We start from the raw sequence: 22798 nt of genomic DNA, 5'->3' as shown, positions 1-22798 counted from the left end.
ATTGCGTAACGCCTTTCTTGAAGTGTCCGCCACTGGAGCTTGTTCAGCATCTCCGTAACGCTCTTGCGCTGACTAAATGTCCCCATGACGAATCGCGCTGCTTTTCGCTGGATCATGTCTATCTCTTCTATTAATCCAACCTGGTAAGGGTCCCATACTGATGAGCAATACTCAAGAATCGGACGAACAAGCGTTTTGTAAGCTATTTCTTTCGTCGATGAGCCACATTTTCTTAGAATTCTTCCTATGAATCTCAACCTGGCGCCTGCTTTTCCCACTATTTGTTTTATGTGATCATTCCACTTCAGATCGCTCCGGATAGTAACTCCTAAGTATTTTACGGTTGTTACCGCTTCCAATGATTTACCACCTATGGCATAATCGTACTGGAATGGATTTCTGCCCCTATGTATGTGCATTATATTACATTTATCTACGTTTAGGGAAAGCTGCCAGCTGTCGCACCATGCATTAATCCTCTGCAGGTCTTCCTGGAGTACGTACGAGTCTTCTGATGTTGCTACTTTCTTGTAGACAACCGTGTCATCTGCAAATAGCCTCACGGAGCTACCGATGTTGTCAACTAAGTCATTTATGTATATTGTAAACAATAAATGTCCTATCACGCTTCCTTGCGGTACTCCCGAAATTACCTCTACATCTGCAGATTTTGAACCGTTAAGAATGACATGTTGTGTTCTTTCTTCTAGGAAATCCTGAATCCAATCACAAACCTGGTCCAATATTCCGTAAGCTCATATTTTTTTCACTAAACGTAAGTGCGGAACCGTATCAAATGCCTTCCTGAAGTCCAGGAATACGGCATCAATCTGCTCGCCAGTGTCTACGGCACTGTGAATTTCTTGGGCAAATAGGGCGAGCTGAGTTTCACATGATCTCTGTTTGCGGAATCCATGTTGGTTATGATGAAGGAGATTTGTATTATCTAAGAACGTCATAATACGAGAACACAAAACATGTTCCATTATTCTACAACAGATTGACGTAAGCGAAATAGGCCTATAATTATTCGCATCTGATTTATGACCCTTCTTGAAAATGGGAACGACCTGCGCTTTCTTCCAGTCGCTAGGTACTTTACGTTCTTCCAGCGATCTACGATAAATTGCTGATAGAAAGGGGGCAAGTTCTTTAGCATAATCACTGTAGAATCTTAAGGGTATCTCGTCTGGTCCGGATGCTTTTCCGCTACTAAGTGATAGCAGTTGTTTTTCAATTCCGATATCGTTTATTTCAATATTTTCCATTTTGGCGTCCGTGCGACGGCTGAAGTCAGGGACCGTGTTACGATTTTCCGCAGTGAAACAGTTTCGGAACACTGAATTCAGTATTTCTGCCTTTCTTCGGTCGTCCTCTATTTCGGTGCCATCGTGGTCAACGAGTGACTGAATAGGGGATTTAGATCCGCTTACCGATTTTACATATGACCAAAACTTTTTAGGGTTCTTGTTTAGATTGTTTGCCAATGTTTTATGTTCGAATTCGTTGAATGCTTCTCTCATTGCTCTCTTTACGCTCTTTTTCGCTTCGTTCAGCTTTTCCTTATCAGCTATGATTCGACTACTCTTAAACCTATGATGAAGCTTTCTTTGTTTCCGTAGTACCTTTCGTACATGATTGTTATACCACGGTGGATCTTTCCCCTCGCTTTGGACCTTAGTCGGTACGAACTTATCTAAGGCGTACTGGACGATGTTTCTGAATTTTTTCCATTTTTGTTCCACATCCTCTTCCTCAGAAATGAACGTTTGATGGTGGTCACTCAGATATTCTGCGATTTGTGCCCTATCACTCTTGTTAAGCAAATATATTTTCCTTCCTTTCTTGGCATTTCTTATTACACTTGTAGTCATTGATGCAACCACTGACTTATGATCACTGATACCCTCTTCTACATTCACGGAGTCGAAAAGTTCCGGTCTATTTGTTGCTATGAGGTCTAAAACGTTAGCTTCACGAGTTGGTTCTCTAACTATCTGCTCGAAGTAATTCTCGGACAAGGCAGTCAGGATAATGTCACAAGAGTCTCTGTCCCTGGCTCCAGTTCTGATTGTGTGACTGTCCCATTCTATACCTGGTAGATTGAAGTCTCCCCCTATTACAATAGTATGATCACGAAACTTCTTCACGACGTTCTGCAGGTTCTCTCTGAGGCGCTCAACTACTACGGTTGCTGATGCAGGTGGTCTATAGAAGCATCCGACTATCATATCTGACCCACCTTTGATACTTAGCTTAACCCAGATTATTTCACATTCACATTCGCTAATAACTTCACTGGATATTATTGAATTCTTTACTGCTATAAATACTCCTCCACCATTGGCGTTTATCCTATCCTTGCAGTATATATTCCATTCTGTGTCTAGGATTTCGTTACTGTTCACTTCCGGTTTTAACCAACTTTCCATTCCTAATACTATATGCGCACTATTTCCTTCAATAAGAGATACTAATCCAGGAACCTTGCCCTGGATACTCCTGCAGTTTACCAATATTACGTTAACTTTTCCTGTTTTTGGTCTCTGAGGACGGACGTTCTTTATCAACGATGATAATGTCCTCTCTGGTAAGCCGTCAGGTATTTTATCGTTTCGCCCAAGGGGGGGTCCCTCTAACCTAAAAAACCCCCGTGTGCACGCCACACGTACTCTGCTACCCTAGTAGCTGCTTCCGGTGTGTAGTGCACGCCTGACCTGTCTAGGGGGGCCCTACAGTTCTCCACCCAATAACGGAGGTCGATGAATTTGCAACCATTATAGTCGCAGAGTCGTCTGAGCCTCTGGTTTAGACCCTCCACACGGCTCCAAACCAGAGGACCGCGATCGACTCTGGGCACTATGCTGCAGATATTAAGCTCAGCTTGCACTCCGCGTGCGATGCTGGTTGTCTTCACCAAATCAGCCAGCCGCCGGAAGGAACCAAGGATGGCCTCAGAACCCAAGCGGCAGGCGTCATTTGTTCCGACATGTGCTACTATCTGCAGCCGGTCACACTCAGTGCGTTCAATAGCTGCCGGAAGGGCCTCCTCCACATTACGGATGAGACCCCCCGGCAGGCACACCGAGTGCACACTGGCATTCTTCCCCGACCTACCCGCTATTTTCCTGAGGGGCTCCATAACCCGCCTAACGTTGGAGCTCCCTATAACTAATAGGCCCGCCCTCTGTGACTGTCGGGACCTTGCCGGAGAATCGGCCACTGGCCCAACAGGCGAGGCATCCTGTGGTGGCTCGGAAACGATGTCATCACCACTAGGAAGCACCCCGTACCTGTTGGAAAGGGGTAAGGCAGCTGCCACGCGGCCAGATCCCACCTTCGCCTTTCGGCCAGGCACGCGCGAGCCCACCACTGTCCGCCATTCACCCTGGAGTGATGGCTGACTGGTAAGATGCTCACTGCCGGAAGACGCAGCGACATCAGGGGTTCCATGCGATTCCAAGGCCACCGAAGTAGGCATAGGTCTCACCACAGTTGCCCCAACGCCACTACGAGCCGACGCCTGGGCCTCGAGCTCGATGAGCCTAACAGACAAAGCCTCCACCTGCCCCCGAAGAGTGGCCAATTCTCCTTGCGTCCGCTCACAACAACCACAGTCCCTACACATGACTATGTTTACCCTACCCTATACGGTGACAAATTCCCAAGATAATCTTCTGATGAGCTACTCTGATAATCAAGAAACACTCACTGAAATACGAGACGCGAAAACTACGCTAGGTTTTCCCAGAAAAACTATTTAAAAGCTAAGCGCAGCAAATAAGTACAAAAACGCTTTATACAAACAGTACTCGCTGCTGCTGGTGCTCTCGCTCTGGCTGTCACAAGACAACATTCAATTATCAGTGTGTTCACAGTTTCAAGTGTACAGAATACTTCATTTGTTTTCAACAGATAGGAAGATTATATGTGTTTGGTGTGCGTGGCGATTTTCAATTATTATAAAAAATGGAGCAAAGAATTTCCATCAAATTTTGTGTGAAAAATGGAATCAAGTGCTCTAAAACACTTGAAATGTTGACAGTGGCAAACGGTGAGTCTGCTCTAAGTAAAAAGAAATGTTTACAAGTGATGTAAGCGCTTCTAAGATGTCCAAGAAGATGCCAATGACAAACCTCGCTCTGGACACCACAGTACGTCAACAACAGATGATAACATCGAAGCTGTAAAGAAAATTGCTTTGAAAAATCGTTGAATTACCATAAGAGAAATTGCAATTTTTTCGGATGTTTTGGGCATGAGACGTGTGTCAGCAAAATTTGTTCCAAAACTTCTCAATTTTGATCAGAAGAACCGTCACATGAGCATTGCTCAGGAGCTCTTGAATGACATCAGTGATGATCCTGATTTGCTCAAAAGGGTCATAACTGGTGACAAAACATGGGTTTGTGGTTATGATGCCGAAACTAAAGCCCAGTCATCCCAATGGAAACATCCAGGAGAGCCAGGATCAAAAAGAGCACACCTAGTTTGACATTTGATCAAAGTTTTGCTTAATTTTTTTTTTTCAGTTACCATGGCGTAGTGCATCATGATTTTTTGCCTCAGGGTCGTAAGATCAATAAGGAGTATTGCATTGACCTTATGCACCACTTGCGGGAAGCAATACGCAAAAAAGTCCAGGACTGTATAAGAATAATTCGTGGCTTTTGCGTCACAACAATGCACCTGCTCATTCATCATTGCTTGTGAGAGACTTTTTGGCCAAAAACAAAATAACTGTCATGCCTTAGCCACAAAGATTTTTAACGATTGAGGAAATAAAAACTGCATCCCTGGAAGTACTCAAGCCTGTACCAAAAAGTGCTTTTGAGAAGTGCTTCAAGGGTTAGAAGAATTGTTGGCACAAGTGTAGGGTATCTGAGGGGGATTACTTTGAAGGGGACAACAAGAATATTGATGCATAAATAAACATTTTTTTGATAAAAATATAAAGTCACCTTACTTTTTGAACACACCTCATAAATTGTTCAATAGGGTCTTCCTGGGGGTCTTTAGTGATACTGAACATGTCAAAAAATTAATGGGGAGCACAACTGGGGCTTGGAGAAAATAATTATTTTGTTTATTGAAGTCTTCATATTCATCTATATTTATGCTCCACAGACAACTAAATAATGAATGATATGGTACAAGAAGTCCATGCTCCACTTTCTCTAGTCTTAGAACTTCCTTATAGTGTCACAATTAGAGATTGAGCATCTCCACAATGCAGTTTCATTTTAATGAATTTATTTCATCTGGTAGCATCAGAGCCTTCACCCTGTCTTTCACCTGTTGTGGCATCCTTTCATATTGTCCAGATGCTGCAGCCCGACCGGGTCCATTACACCAAGGCCAAGTCATAGCAGAATGTTTGAAATGTCTCACAGAAGCAAAGCAAATAATGCTGTGTTGTTGTGGTCTTCACTCCAGGGACTGGTTTGGTGCAGCTCTCTATGCTACTCTATCCTGTGCAAGCCTCTTCATCTGCAAGTACCTACTGCAACCTACATCCTTCTGAATCAGCTTAGTGTATTCATCTCTTGGTCTCCCTCTATGATTTTTACCCTCCACGCTGCCCTCCAATACTAAATTGGCGATCCCTTGATGCCTCAAAACATGTCCTACCAACCGATCCTTTCTTCTAGTCAAGTTGTGACACGAATTCCTATTCTCCCCAATTCTGTTCAGTACCTCCTCATTACATGATCTACCCATCTAATCTTCAGGATTCCTCTGTAGCACCATATTTCAAAAGCTTCTATTCTCTTCTTGTCTAAACTATTTATCGTACATGTTTCACTTCCATACATGGTTACACTCTATACAAATACTTTCAGAAAAGACTTTCTGACACTTAAATCTATACTCGATATTAACAAATTTCTGTTCTTTAGAAATTCTTTCCTTGCCGTTGCCAGTCTATAATTTATATCCTCTCTGCTTCGACCATCATAAGTTATTCTGCTGCCCAGATAGCAAAATTCATCTACAACTTTAAGTGTCTCATTTCCTATTCTATTTCCCTCAGCATCACCTGATTTAATTCAACTACATTGCATTATTCTCATTTTGCTTTTGTTAATGTTTATCTTATATCCTCCTTTCAAGACACTGTCTATTTACAATTTAAAACCTGGTTCCTAAATTTCTGTCTTGCCATTATATAATCTATCTGAAACCCTTCAGTGTCTCCAGGCCTCTTCCATGTATACAACCTTCTTTCATGATTTTTGAACCAAGTGTTGGCTATGATTAAGTTATGCTCTGTGCAAAATTCTACCAGGTGGCTTCCTCTTTCATTCCTTACCCCCATTCCATATTCACCTACTACTTTTCCTTCTGTTCCTTTTCCTACTATCAAATTCCAGAATTTCAGTCACCCATGACTTAAATTTTCGTCTCCCATCACTATCTGAATAATTTCTTTTATCTCATCATACATTTCTTCAATCTATTTGTCACCTGCAGAGCTAGTTGGCATATAAACTTGTACTACTGTGGTTGGTGTGGGCTTCATGTCTATGTTGGCTAAGCTAATGCGTTCACTATGCTCTTCATAGTAGCTTACCCACACTCCTATTTGTTTTATTCATTATTGAACCTACTCCTGCGTTACCCCTATTTGATTTTGTATTTATAATCCTGTATTCACCTGACCAGAAGTCTTGTTCCTCCTGCCACCAAACTTCACTAATTCTCACTATATCTAACTTTAACCTCTGCATTTCCCTTCTTAAATTTTCTAACCTACATGCCCAATTAAGGAATCTTATATTCCACGCTCCGATCCATAGAACGCCATTTTTGTTTCTGCTGATGATGACGTCTGTCTGAGTAGTCCCCACCCAGAGATTCAAATAGGGGACTTTTTTACCTCCAGAATATTTCACCCAAGAGAACACAATTATCGTTTAACCTTACAATAAAGCTGCATGCCTTTGGGAAAAATTGCAGCTGTAGTTTCCGCTTGCTTTCAGCCATTCGCAGCAGCAGCACAGTAAGGCTGTTGTGGTAAATGTTACAAGGCCAGATCAATCAGTCATCCAGACTGTTGCCTCTGCAACTACTGAAAATGGTGCTACCCCTCTTCAGGAACGACACATTTTTCTGGCCTCTCAACAGATACCCCTCTGTTGTGGTTGCACCTATGGCACATCTCGCTGAGGCACGCAAGCCTCCCCACCAATGGCAAGGTCCACGGTTCATTTCAAGTAATAAAATAAGGAATAAGAAGATAGAAAAACTCAAACACCACTAAAACAAGAAGGAGTAGTGAAGCAACTTAAATCACTTAATATAAACAAGTCTTCTGGTCCAGACTGTGTACCAATTAGGTTCCTTTCAGAGAATGCTGATGCAATGGTTCCATACTTAATAATCATACAACCACTTGCTCGATGACAGATCCGTACCCAAAAGACTGGAAAGTTGCACATGTCACACCAATATTCAAGAAAGGGAGTAGGATTAATCCACTAAATTACAGGCCCATATCACTAACGTCAATATGCAACAGGATTTTGGAACATATATTGTGTTCAAACATTATGAATTACCTCAAAGAGAACGGTCTACCGTATTTACTCGAATCTAAGCCGCACTCGAATCTAAGCCGCACCTGAAATATGAGAATCGAAATAAGGGGAAAAAAAATTCCCAAATCTAAGCCGCACCTGAAATTTGAGACTCGAAATTCAAGGGGAGAGAAAAGTTTTAGGCCGCACCTCCAAATCGAAACAAAGTTGGTCCATTGTAATATGAGACACAATTTAGGTCGAATGAATGACGATACAGCTACAGTAGTTTGGTTCGAGTCGAAAGCTTAGCAGTTAAGCTTTACCAGGTAGCCATTGCTATGCGTCAGGCACTCCGTCCTTATTTATACGGATTCCCTTCCTTTTTCACGTGCTTCGTCTGGTTTGAATCGATTGCTTATTTTGCTTTGATCTGATAAGTGCCGTTTTCAATGTTATAGGTGTTTACGTCAGTCACTGTAAGCTGAAAATGCATTACTATACTGTGTCATGCATTGTTTGTCGCATTCTGATAGTGCGTGTTTACGGCCTGTCGCTGCTCGCGGCATGGCTTGCTTTTGTGCGCGCTACCGCCGCCTACAATTAAAAAAAGAGAGGAATCGTCACATTAGCGAAACAATGGCAAGAGACTGCTATTTGTTGTTACTTACACTGCTGCTTTCTTTGATAATGATCAACAAGAACCAAATAATAGACTGCGTATGATACAACATGTTCTGAACGAAAGTTTGGCGAAAATTTTTCTCCGTTTGAAAATCTTTGCGGCCGCTTCTTTAGTACATCAAATTCTGCACAGAAATTAGTCATCTTAGATTTAAAAATCTAGTCAGTTGCCGTGCTTCATTTCTGACTGTATCACTATTAGGCATAAGAGTAATATGAATATAAACATGACACGATACGTATATTCTTCCGCGTTTGCTGTTGTCTCACTCTATTAGTTTCGTAGTTTATTTGGCAGACAGGATTTAAATGAGATAGAAGCAAACACGAAAGAATACATGGCAAAATGTTTATATTCGTATTATTCTTGTGGTGAAGAGAATACTGCATGTGATTCACATTTCATCAGATTCCTATTAGCAACCATCTCTTCTCACAGGTAGGAAAAAATTCAGAACGTAGAGTTGGCCATATTGACAAAAATCCCAGTATTACCAGTCGGATTTTCGTAGTACATTGAAATTCGAAGATGAACAATACGGAATTTGTATTTACTTCGTTGGATAATGTATGAAAATGCAGTGGTCGAAACTCGGGCGGAGAAAAATGCTCGTCTTCCAATTTTTTTTTTTAATTTTATTTACTGACGCAGAGGTTTTGGCGCCAGTATTTATCTTTGTGCCTACAAAGGATGCCTGTGTAGCGCTACATATATTCGACGGCAGAAGTTAGTTGTGGCGGCACCTATCAACATTTTTCAGAACTTCCGCTTGCTTTGCACTCAATTCTAAGCCGCAGGCGGTTTTTTGGATTACAAAAACCGGAAAAAAAGTGCGGCTTAGATTCGAGTAAATACGGTATTGACACACAGTCAACACAACACATCATTCTTGTGAAACACAACTTGCTCTTTACACAAACAAAGTGTTGACTGGTATTGACAAGGGATTAATTCCATATTTCTAGATCTCCAAAAGCCTTTTGACACTGTACCACACAAGTGGCTTCTAGTGAAATTGCATGCGTATGGAATATCATCTCAGTTATGTGACTGGATTCGTGATTTCCTCTGAGAGAGGTCACGGTTCATAGTAATTTACGGAAATTCATCAATTCTTCTGGTCCAGACTGTGTACCAATTAGGTTCCTTTCAGAGAATGCTGATGCAGTGGTTCCATACTTAATAATCATACACAACCACAGAAGGGATTTCTGGCATTCCCCAAGGTAGTGTTACAGGCCCTCTGCTGTTCCTTCACTGTATAAACGATTTAGGAGACAATCTGAGCAGCTGTCTTAGATTGTTTGCTGCTGATGCTGTTGTTTATCATCTAGTAAACTCATCAGAAGATCAAAACTAACTGCAAAATGATTTAGAAGAGATATCTGAATGGTGCAAAAATTGGCAATTGACCCTAAATAATAAAAAGTGTGGTGTCATTCATGAGTGCACTCCATTTACATGATAAATCGGTCTTATCTAAAGGCCATAAATTCAACTAAATACGTAGGAATTACAGTTACGAACAATTTAAACCAGAAAAAATACATAGAAAATGTTGGGAAGACAAACCAAGGAGTGTTTTGCTGGCAGAACATTTACAAAATATAACAGATCTACTAGAGAGACTGCCTACACTACACTTGACCGCCCTCTTTTGGAGTACTGCTGCGTAGTCTGGGATCCTTACCAGACAGGATTAATGTACGAGTAGTACATCGAGAAAGTTCAATGAAGAGCAGCACATTTTGTGTTATCTTGTAATAGGAGAGAGAGAGAGTCACGTCATGATACAGGATTTGGGATGGACAACAGGGCATTTTTCACTGCGGCAGAATCTTCTCGCAAAATTTCAATTACCAACTTTCTCCTCCAAATGCAAAAATACTTTGTTGATGTTAACCTAAGTATGGAGAAGCCATCATCATAATAAAATAAGAGAAATCGGATCTTGCACGGAAAGCTATAGGTGTTTGCTTGTTACAAGCTCTGTTCAAGAGTAGAGTAATAGAGAATTATTGTGAAGGTGGTTCGATAAACCCTCTGCCAGTCACTTAAGTGTGATTTGCACAGTATCCATGTAGATGTAGAGTGTGGTGAGAAAAGGTTCACTTATGGTGTAAGTCACTTCCCAAAAAATGTTGACCTGTTATGTTCCATTTGACAGCCTATGTGAGTGTCATCATTTTAAAAGTTTTTTTTAATGTTTTGACTGTGTATTTTGTAAAGTGTGAACCTACCCTCAAGCAGGAACTTGGATTTTACACCACCTGGAGGAGGAAAGCCCACTGTACGTACAAAAAAGAGTATAAGGTAATCTCACCAATCTCAATGTTTGTCAGGAAGACAGTGATGCTGGGGGACAGGGTGGCTTTCTGTTACTTATATTGTAAGTTAACTTATTCTCATTTGTAATTCTTCATGTTATAGTTGCGGATTTTGAGCATTTTTGCCCACTTATTCTTTATTTATTTGTTTTTTCTTTGTAACAAATTGCAAATGTTTCACAAAGACTTACACATATTTTTTCCATTCAACTTCTTCCATCAGAGACACTACATGTCTGAAAGGAGAAAAGGATCTTAGTTTTTTAATGCCTGGAAGGAGAAAAAACAAACATGACATAAATAAGAACATAAACTGATGAAGTAAATGCTCCAAATTATAAACTTCTATTGTAGAGGAGAAAATACAGTATTTTTGCCATTATTTGATTCACATAAATGAAAAAAACAATCGAAAAGGTAAAAAATCTACATGTATTGCCATATCAATACTATTTGACATTTAAAGACTGGAAAGTCCAGGATGAAACAACAATATGAAAAGGATAGATTGCTACTCACCACATAGAGGAGGCACTGAGTTGCAGACAGGCAGAGCAAAAACAAGTGCTGAACATTTAAGCTTTCGAACAAAAAAGAAATAGATAACACACTTACAATCATGGATACTATCCCCGGCTGCTAGGTACCCAACTGTGTCTGGGCTGGGTGAGGGTAAGGGGGGAGCATGGGGTGGGAAGGGGGAGGGGTAACAGGGTATGATGGGGGGAGAATACGATGTGCTGCTTGTGGGAGCATGCCGGAATGTGATAAGGACAGGACAGCCTTGCTAGGTGCAGAGTCAGGAGAGTGTTGGTAGTGGGGGAGGGAAAGTCAGAGGGAGAGAGCGATGTGGAGAAGGGCGAAAGACTCATAGGTGTGTTGGTGAAACAGAAGGTGTTAGAAGTGCTGGAGTGGGAGAAGGGAAGGGATTAGATAGGTAAAGGAAATGGACTAGTGAAGTTTAAGACCAGGGGATTAGAGGAACAAAGGATGTGTTTATGGTGAGTTCCCAATTGCACAGTTCAGAATTCCTGGTGTTGGTATGGAAGATGCAGATGACGCAGACAATGAAGCAATCCTTGAAGTGAAGCACATCATGTCCAGCAGCATGTTCAGCAACTGGGTCATCGGGCTGTCTCTTACCCATAGTTTGGTAGTGGACAGACAGCTTGTTAGTAGTCATGCCTGTGCAGAAGGCAACATGGCAGTTACAGCTTAGTTTGTAAATCACATAGGTGTTTTCACATGAAGCCCTGCCTTTGACGGGATAGGAGATGCCTTTGACAAGACCCGAGTAGGTAGTAGGCCTTGCATCTAAGTCATTGCAATGATATCTACATGTACATTTATACTCCACAAGTCACCTTATGGTGTGTGGGACAAAGGGTTCTTTGTACCAGTATCACTTTCCCTTATCCTGTTCCAGATACATGGTTTGTAGGAAGAATAATTGCTGGTAAGCCTACAGGTGAACTCTAATCTCTCTAAGTGTATGTTGATGGTTTTTCCACATGTAGCAAGAAGCAGTATATTAGTTGATCCTTGTAGAAACTTATGCTCTCGGCACTTTGACAGTAGACCATATTGTGATGCAGAATGCCTCTCTTGCAGTATCTGCTGCAGGAGTTGTCTGAGCACCTCGATGGCACTTTCCCACTTACTAAATTAAATTGTAATGAAACATGCTGCTCTTCTTTGGAGCTTCTCTATTTCCTCTATCAGTGCTATCTGGTAGAGTCCCCATACTGGTGAGCAATATTTAAGCATTAGTCAAATAAGAGTTTTGTAAGCTACTGCTGCCTTTATTGCTGAATTACATTTCTTCAGGATTCTTCCAATGAATCTCAGTCTGGCATCTGCCTCACTTGTGATTAATTTTATGTGGTCGTTCCACATCAAATCGCTTCCTAGGCATACTCTTAGATATTTTATGGAAGTAACTGCTTCCAGTAATAATCTGCAATTTTGTAATTATATAGTAAAGGGTGTTTCTATCTATGTATCCACAATGCATTACGTTTGTTTATGTTGAGGGTCAATTGCTACTCCCTACATCAAGCATCAATTCTCTAAACGACTTCCTGCATTTTGCTACAATTTTCTAGTGTCATGACTTCTGCATAAACAACAGCATCAGCCACAGAAAGCCTCATTTCCAACGTTACCTGCTAGGTCATACACGTTGTGAAAAGTAATTTTCCTATAACACTCCCCTTAATCATGCCCGAAGTTACATTTATGTCTGAAGACTTCTGGTTGTTCAGATTGACATGCTGTGTTCTGTTTGCTAAAAGTTCTTCAATCCAAACACACGGTTGGTCTGATATTCCATATATTCTTATTGTATTCATAAAGTGACAGTGCAGAACTGCATCAAATGCACTCCAGAGTTCAAAGAACATGGTACCTACCTGGGCACCTGTATTTTTTTGTCGGAAGCCATGTTGGTTTATCGTCATTCTTCTGGCTGATTTCATGCAATCCACCATGAAATCCTCTCCTGTGCCAACCCTTTCATCTCAGAGTAGCGCACTTGCAACCTACATCACAATTATTTGCTGGGTGTATTTGAATCTCTGTCTTCCTACACAGTTTTTACTCTCTACAGCTCCCTCGAGTTCCGCGGAGGTTATTTCCTGATGTCTTACCATCCTGTCCCTTCTCCTTGTCAGTTTTTTCCATCTTCCTTTCCTCTCTGATTATGCGGAGAACCTCCTCATTTCTTATCTTATCCATCTATCTATTTTTCAACATTCTTATTTAGCACTACATCTCAAATGCTTCTTTTCTGTTCAGGTTTTCCCATAGCCCATCTTTCTCTAACATGTAATGGTGCGCTTCAAATGTACATTCTCAGAAATTTTTTCCTCAAATTATGGCCTCCATTTGATACTAGTAGACTTCTCTTGGCCAAGAATGCCCTTTTTCCCAGTGCTGGTCTGCTTTTTAATGTCTTCCTTGGTCTGTCCATCATGGGTTATTTTGCTGGCTACGCAGCAGAATTCCTTAACTTCATCTACTTCATCATCAATTCTGCTGCTAAGTTTCTTGCTGTTCTCATTACTTTTGTCATTCATTGATTTACCCCCAAACAATACTCTGTATTCATTAGATTATTCATTCCATTCAACAGTTCTGTAATCCTTCACTGTCAGTGAGGAGAGCTGTATCATCAGCAAATCTTATCATCAATATCCTTTCACCTTGAATTTTAATTCCAGTCCTGAACCTTTCTTTTATTTTTGTCATTCCTTTTTCAATGTATGAGGGGTCATTTGAAAAGTCCATGCAAAAATAAAAACTACTTATGTGTTTGGAGTACACCTTTTTTATTTTTCGACATAGTCTCCTTTTAGACTTATACGCTTAGTCCAACACTGTTCTAATTTGTTGATCCCTTCTGAATAACAGGAATCGTCCGAGTCTGCAAAATAGCTACTAGTTGCTGCAATCACCTCCTGTTTGAATAAAACCTTTGCCCCACCAGCCATTTCTTCAAATTGGGGAACAAATAGTAGTCCGAGGGAGTGGAGAATAGGGAGGATGTGAAACGAGTTGGAATCCTATTTCCAATAATTTTGCAACCACAACTGCTGAGTTGTGTGCTGGTCCACTGACTTGATGGAAAAGGACTTTTTTGCGGTCCAATTGCTGGCGTTTTTCTTGCAGCTCGGTTTTCAAATGGTCCAATAACAATGAATAATATGCACCTGTAAGAGTTTTACTCTTTTCCAGATAGTCGATGGGGATTATCCATTGTGAATCCCAAATGACAGTCGCCATAACCTCTCTGGCCAAAGGAATGGCCTTCGCCTTTTATGGTGCAGCTTCTCCCTTGGTAACCCATTGTTTCGATTGTTGTTTGATCTCAGGAGTATAGTAATGTATCCATCTTTCATCCACAGTGATGAAACGACACTTAAAGTCCTGCGGATTCTTTCCGAACAACTGCAAACCATCCTTGCAACACTTCACACGATTCAGTTTTTGGTTAAGCATGAGCAATTGCAGAACCCATCTTGCAGATAGCTTTCTCATGTCCGAATGTTTATGCAAAATATTATGTACCCACTCGTTTGAGACGCCCACAGCACTAGCAATCTTACGCACCTTAACTCCTCTGTCATCCATCATCATATCATTGATTTTATCAATGATGTCTGGAGTCATAACCTCCACAGGGCATCCAGAAAGTTCAGCATCACTTGTGCCCATATGGCCATTCCGAAAATTTGGAAACCACTTATAAACTGTCCTAATCGAAGGTGCAAAGTCACTGTAATGTTTATCAAGCTTCTCTTTAGCCTCCTGAGGCGTTTTGCCTTTCATAAAGTAATGTTTAATCACCACACGAAATTCTTTTTCGTCCATTTTTTGACAATCACTCAACTTTCTTGATTCACAGGAATGCCAAACACAAAGAAATAGGCCAATATGGCTGAAACTTGTGTGTTCTTTCCAAAGATGCTGCTAACTAAACATGACCTCGATAAGTGCCAGTGGTGCCATCTCTCGGACTTTGAACGGCCTTTTCAAACGCCCCTCGTATAGTTGGACAGTAGGGGTGAAAAACTACATTCCCACCTTACATTCTTTTTAATCTGAGCACTTTGTTCTTGATCTTTCAGTCTTATTGTTCCCTTGTGACTCTTGTCCATTTTGTATGTTACACTTGTCTCCCTATACTTCACCGCCATTTTTCTCAAATTTTGAACACCTTGCACTACTTTACATTGTCAAACACATTTTCCAAGTTGACAGTTCCTATGAACATATCTCCATTTTTCTTCAGTCTCCCTTCCATTATCATGCGTACAGTCAGAACTGCCTGGTGCCTTATCTTTCCTAAAGCCAAAATGATTGTCATACAACAGATCCTCAGTTTTCTTTTTCATTTTTCTGTATATTATTGTTGTCAGCAACTTGGATGCATGAGCTGCTAAGCTGATTGTGCAATAATGTTCACACTTGTCGGCTCTAGCGATCTTTGGAATTGTGTGGATGATGTTTTTCCAAAAGTCAGACTCTATCTCGTCTATACCGACTCCTGTTTTTTCTTCTCTCACATCATCGGACAAGTCTTCCCCCTCACAGAGACCTTCAATGTGCTCTTTTTCACCTATCCACTCTTTCCTCTGCAGTTAACAGTGGAATTCCCATTGCACTATTAATGTTAGCGCCATTGCTTTTAGTTTCACTGAAGGTTGTTTTCTCTTTTCTACATGCTGAGTCAGTCCTTCTGACCACCATTTCTTTTTTGATTTCTTCACATTTTTCTTGCAGTCGTTTCACCTTAGCTTTCCTGCACTTCCCATTTATTTCATTCCTAAGTGACTTGTATTTCTGTATTCCTGAATTTCCCTGAGAATATTTTTCTTCTTTCTTTCATCTGTCAACTGAAGTATTTCTCCTGCTACCCATGGTTTCTTTGCAGTTACCTTCCTTGTACCAACTTTTTACTTCTCTGATTGACCTTTCTAGAGATGCCCATTCCTCTTCAACTGAACTGTTTACTAAGCTATCAGTCTACAGCCCCTGAGAACTTCAAGTGTACTTCTTCATTCCTTAGTACTTCTTTGCATATTGGTTCCTTCTGACTAACCACTTAAACTTCAGCCTACTATTCATCATTACTAAATTGTGATCTGAGTCTTTATATCGTCCTGGCTACACTTTACAATCCAGTGTCTGATTTGAGAATCTCTGCCTGACCATGATCTTCCTGAATCTGCTGGCGTTTTCCAAGTGTAGCTCCTCCTCTTGTGATTCTTGAACAGAGTATTCACTATTAGTAGCTGATATTTATAGAAGAACTCGATTAGTCTTTCTCCTATCTCATTCATACTACCAAGCCCATATCACCCATAACCATTTCTTCTGCTCACTTCACTACAAACACATTGCAAATCCCCCCCCCCCCCCCCCTCCTGAATATTAGGTTTTCATCTCCCTTCACATACTGAATTACCCACTCAATAACCCCACATACTTTCTCTATCTGTTCATTCTCTGCTTGCAATGTTGGCATATATACCTGAACTATTGTTGTTGTTGTTGTTGGTGGTGGTGGTGGTGTGCTGTCAGTTCTGATGAAAACAACACTGTCACTGAACTCTTCATATAACTCACTCTGCCCTACCTTTGTACTCGTAATGAATCCTACTCCCCCTATACCTGTTTGACCAGAAATCCTTGTCTTCCTATTTCACTTCACAGACCTCCACTACATGTAGATTGAGCCATAGCACTTCCCTTTTCAGATTTCCTAGCTGTCCCACCACATTCAAACTTCTGACATTCCATTCCCTGACTTGTAAACATTATCTTCTCTTTGGTTATTCAATCTTTTTGACATGATCACCTTCCCCTTCACAGTCCCCTCCCAGATTTGAATGGGGGATACGCTGGAATCTTTTGCCAGTGGAGAGATCAACATGACAAATCAATTACCGGCCACATGTCCTGTGGACACACATTGTGCGTCTTTAATGCAGTGGTTTCCATTGCCTTCTGCCTTCTCATGTAGTTGATCATTGCTGATTCCTCCACCTTTTAGGGGCAGTTTCCCACTCCGTGGGCAACAGTAATGCCCTGAGCTTGTGTCTGCTCCTGTTCTACTGTTCTAGAAGTCACATTCACTTCCAAAGACAGCGCTCCTACACAACTGTTTACTCTCTGCCATCTTTCCCAAATGGCATTAACTCAGAATAAATACATCATAACACAAAATAAATTGGGTTACAGCACATATCATATTTCTAATTAACACATAGTATCTAAAGATTTACAAAATAAAACAAGTACATCATATCTATGATAAAAATAATGGGCAAAATTTTAAATAGCACATCTGTACTATAGAGCCACATGTGCCTAGTGAGCTCAGTACTAATTTTCCCCACATTCTATGAGTCTATTCTCAAAAGGACAGAGACAGAAAGATGGAGAGAGAAAACAATAGAGAAGGATAATGCAGATGTGCACAAAGCCTTTCATGACATAGCTACACCAATACCACAACAACTCGGTGCCACTATTTTTCAAATCAACTCAATGGAACATTACATACACTGAAAAACATAAATTACACTTCTGCAAAAAGGATCATTGGGTTTGCAATTGACTGCTACGCTAATCACATTTTCCGTCAGTATTACAAAAGCAAACATGTGTTACATATAATTTTGTTTACAGCATAACAAGAAGATGTAAAGAACAACATGATTTACAACAAATTTTTCAGTATGTTTACCATATGTACATCAACTTAATACTAATCTCATAACAAAAGTTTATTTTCCTTAGAAGTTTATTTTTAACAAACCCCATTTTTAGAATGTGCCTTTGATAAATTGTTTATATCACTGAAAGTTGCATAAATAAGTATCATCTACGTTGCTGAAAATTAAATATTGCGCACCACTGGCACGTGTAGGATTGCTTTCTGTCTCAATATACTGGGACCATCACTGTTATGGACCTCCTTGTTCCGACATCCCGACAAGACCCAATTTTGTCCGATTTTGCAAAATGCTGTTACGAGCTTGGCTCAAGTATTTAAGTAATGCCACCTGTTGGCACAACATGTAAATGCAGCCTCAATTTTACTTACCTCAACAAGTTTCTGTTGACAAGGTCGTCTCACAGATGTCGCTGCATGTTGTGTATCCTATATTGACGACGCACACACCTAGATACAGCACCACCTTGCGGGAAAAATGCCTCCAGTAGTAAAGGTCTGGAACTATTTAAACAGTGCTACATGGAATAATCGGGCAGTTCCCATTTGAATAGTGATCTGGTAAGATGATCATTTCGAAATGATATCAACAATGTGTGCAAGTTAGTAATGTTTGAAGTGTTTTCTGCAGGTATACAGGACGTGAAGTTTGTACTGACGTGTAGGGGAGAGCGGGGAAATACCGTGCACGTAAGCCATTTTTCAAATATTTTGTATTTTTCGAACTCAATTGAAATGCTGAACACCTTTTTTTGGGCAAGAAACCAATGTCCCACACGTTTATGGCTTCATATTTGCTGTATTAAATCGATTTACGTTCCTACAGCTATTTTACAAAAGTGTTATGTTGCACGGTATTACCCCGAGTGGTGGGGTAATACCGCGCAATATATCTTATGATACAGCATAGCACATAAAATGATAAAAACTCTGTAAAATTAAATCAAATTAAGAAATTCGAAATTCAGAATTTATTTAGAATTGAAAAATATAAATTTTACAACTTATTAAAGTTTCTAAAGATAGAAAATCCTTTCACTGGTAAAACAAAACTATTGGATTATGGTGTCAACTTGTCTCTGAACACATTTATCCCCTGTTTAATGGCAGTAGTCGCAAATATAGCTTTCAGCTGTGTCACATGCATTACACTCTGAATGAAGCCATCCACTGCAAATCACACATAGAAATCACAGCTCCCTGTTTTTCCTAAACTCTCCGCAAAGCATGCAAACAGAGTCATCGTCCCTAAAAGTTGCATTCTTGCTCGTAGGCCTAACACTAGTTTCTCTGAAACGGTCAACGTCATCCATCTCATTGTCACTACAAAGTTTGTGCAATGGTAGGTCCAAATCATCATCCGATGAAGAATCAAAAGAAAGATTCCATCCACATTTCTTTGTTTCAAATTTATGAGATCTTATCTTTGAAACTAACTTTCTGAACTTGCTTTTTCCCTTAGCCTTTAGCACTGATTTTCTTTCTCTATTTATTAATTTTGCTTTTTACCTCTCTGCTGATTTTTGTAAACTAGCTTTGTTAGGAGTCAAAGTAAAAATTGAGGAATGATGTCCGACAGTTTTCTTCAGTTTAAGAGGTCCTGGTAAGGGAGAAATATCTTTGAATTGTAGCCCAACTTCACACTGAACGTGTAGTCAAAAGGCTTTGTCTCTATCATCAGGGACACCAGTCGCTGTCTTTGAAGAACAGAGCACAACTGTGTCACTACTTTCATCATTATTAGCGCTGAAATCACCAACAATGGGTAAAGCTAGGCCTATTTTTTTGTCTGGGTGCACACGCATTAAATCTTCGTCATTAAATGTGGAAGGATTTAGAGGGAAAATTCCTGTTTTGCTAAAGCCAGAGATACCCTTCTCAATGTTAGCAATCCTCATGAAGGCTTTGCTAAAGATAGGACAAATGTCGTAAGGAGTTTTCTTCTGGTGGGGATTAGACCTCATAAAACTGTCACATTCTTGATTAAATGCAGCCTTTAGGCTACTGAAAAAGGCCACATCCAAAGGTTGTAGCCTGTGTGAGCAGTGAGGCGGCAGTGTTACCACTACTATTCCATTGTCTTTACAAAAGTTGTAGGCTTCTAGAGAGACATGGCTAGTGTGATTGATCAAGAGAATGGTGTGGTCCTTAGAGGCTTTGGTAAAGTTAGCAAAATGTTTCAGCCACTTTGGGAAAAGCTCCTCAGTCATCCAACCATTCTTGTTACTTTCGTATATTGAATTTGGTGGTCCTCCCTTCTGTAGGGCCGGCGTCATCCTAAGCCTTGGAAAAATAAACATTAGAGGCACATATACCCCACTGGCACTCACTGCACAACACACTGTAATATTTTTCCCATGCTCCCAGCTTGTTGCTGAGCCAACGTGTTTAGCTCCTTTGGGTGCTAAAATTTTTCCTGGCTTCTGAACCATTGATATTCCTGTCTCATCAAAATTGTAAATTCTGAAGGCATCGAACTTATGGACATCCATCCCAGTGGTAAGATTCGAGAAAAAATGCTTAACTTCACTTGAATTAGAAGCTGATATCCGATTGAGACTAGTAGCCTCAGGTTTGCGAATGCTGACTGATGGATTTCTTCTAAGATACCCAGAGAGCCAATCCTGTCCAGTTCTTTTTGATATTTTATTAAAATTATGCTCAATATTATTTGCCTCGGCATATTCATAAACTAATCTCCTCAACTCTACCGACTATATTCCATAAAATGTCTCTGCTAGCAAAAGAACATGCTTACCTATGTCATCTTTCTGTTCTTTGGAAAACATAGGTTTTTTTCTTCCCAGATCATTTTAGAGCAATCTCCTGTTTTTAGCCTATCTCTTAAAGTAGAAAGAGGTATTCCGTACATTCTTGTAGCTACTTTCTGTGGCTTTGCATTTTCCATAACATAGTGGAGTGTGCAATTCATTTCATGTCCCGTCCACTTTTTGCGCCTTTCTGTGGTTCTGGCTCTGTTTCTCACCATCTGTGATTAACAAAAAGAAAGAAAACTTGTAAGATGACACACATACACACACACTTCTAAATATATAGTTCACGAAAATACCAAAAGAAATTACCATATGGTGCAATACCGTTCACCACGGGCACGATATTGCCCCGAGGCAACATGACTAGCCATTGTAAATTCTAACGCAACAATCACTAAATTTAACGTCTAACATTTTATGTTTAAAAGAAGATCAAGAAATACGTAATTAAATAGAGCTACTTTAAATATTGTTGCTATTAACATATTTCGCTCACCTCCAGACTTATTATCTTCAGATTTTATAAGAAAACAGTCGAAATCAGTTGAAATCGATTGTCGAAGATGTCTGCGCCATTGAACGATATACATCTCTCTGTATCTGACTATCTATCTATCTGATTATAGTTACTTCCGTTATGTGGCAGCACCATGCAGCGCTCTTTGCGCTCTCTGGGAAACTGGATAAAGCGGTGTACGGTATTACCCCACTTTACGGCATTGCCCAGCTCTCCCCTACTACGATGACGAAAGTGTTATTGTCGAGTGTCTACAATCTAATAAACTTAGCTTACAAAAAATGCCTAAGGATGGAAAGAGAAAGTGTCGCTTTTCGGACGACTACACAAAAGAGTGGTCTTTTGTCAAGAAAGAGCATATGGATCAGAAAGTGTTGCGTGGGATGTGCGGCTGTTACATCTCAGTAATTCACTGAGGTAAGGCAGATGTGAGGCATCATATTTCCACGAAGAATCATTCAAATATACTCGCGGTAGCGTCAACATCAAAGCCTATTTCTACATTCATGATTAAAGAAGATACCCAGGAAGAACTGCTCGTTGCTGCTGCAAAACTAACAACAGCTTATAAAGTTGTCAAGCACCCTCAATCCTTCACTTGTCTTAACCGTACCACAAAACTGAATGTCACAATGTATCCCGCCTCTAAAGTCGCCGCAATGCTGCCTAAAGGAAGAACAAAGCTATAGCAATTTCTTAAAAGATATTCTCGCACCACACTCCGTGCCCGAATGGTAAAACAATTGCAAAAAGTTCCATTTTACGGTACAGGCACTCACACATCAAACAGCAAGGCTGAAAAGATGTTTCCTTTAGTTGTTCAATACTGTACTGAAACTGACAGGATCCAACAGAAGGTGCTAAAGTTTGATTCACTGAATAACGAAACATCGGAGACAAATACAAAGTTTTGTGTAGACCCTTTAAGACACCATTGAATTCCATTCGATAAATTAATCACTTTTTGTGGAGGCAATACCAGTATCAACTTCAGGGGGCTTATCGATGTGGCCAGCGGAATGTTTTCACCAAATTAAAAAAAACTGAGAAAACATGTAGAAGGAACTGGATGCCTTCTCATATTCCCCACAATACTATATTGAGCACTGCTGGAGTTTTAACTGTTGACGTTGAAACAGTCGTCATGAAAATATTTAATTATTTTTCAATATACATGGTAAGGACAGAGATGCTGAAAGAGTTCTGCTTATACGTTGATATCAATCATCTGATGACTTCTATCTCACTCAAAAACAAGATGGCTGTTGTTGATGCCCGCAGTTGAGAGAATTCTTAGGCTAAGGCCGCATTTGCGTTTTTCGATGCTGGACGCTCAATGTCAAATGAAGCGGTATCAAAAATCGCCTGATGGTGGCTGCGTATATAGTAACTTCTTTCAATGCAGAGTGTCCAAAGACGTGAATGTTGCCATGTTTGGCTTAGTAGCGTTTCAGACCTGTCTGAGTGACATCAAAGCATTGAAGTATAGAAACGAATGCATTAAGTAAATGATTTTCAACAATAATATGTGCTGTATTGTTGCTGTTTTGACAGAGACAGTGTAAACAAGAAAGTTTTTGGATTCATTCAATTTTTGAGGAAAGACCAGAGAGAAGAAAATTCAATCTACTACACCACAGACTTAAAATAACCCTGAAAAGTTTTTTGAGTACCACAGGTTGTCTATTAAGTCATACGAAACTCTCCTATCTAATGTATTGAGCACTGTTTGTGG

At 40.3% G+C, this 22798-nt stretch overlaps 1 protein-coding gene across 1 annotated transcript; it reads right to left on the bottom strand.

The window, feature by feature from the left end:
* Positions 1 to 19427: 19427 nt before the first annotated feature.
* Positions 19428 to 20264, bottom strand: LOC126176496 (uncharacterized). The gene has a single exon (XM_049923650.1). It carries the CDS (start codon positions 20262 to 20264, stop codon positions 19428 to 19430), a length of 837 nt encoding a protein of 278 aa, XP_049779607.1.
* Positions 20265 to 22798: the final 2534 nt, after the last annotated feature.

Source organism: Schistocerca cancellata, chromosome 3 (genome assembly GCF_023864275.1).
Source record: "Schistocerca cancellata isolate TAMUIC-IGC-003103 chromosome 3, iqSchCanc2.1, whole genome shotgun sequence".
Taxonomy (NCBI): Eukaryota; Metazoa; Arthropoda; class Insecta; order Orthoptera; family Acrididae; genus Schistocerca; species Schistocerca cancellata.
Note: the sequence above shows the minus strand (reverse complement) of the source record. Positions and strands in the feature narration are given on the sequence as shown.

Bases quoted from the DNA above. Each gene is read 5' to 3' on its own strand.
- LOC126176496 (XM_049923650.1), bottom strand. From the start codon at position 20,264: ATGGATGTCCATAAGTTCGATGCCTTCAGAATTTACAATTTTGATGAG.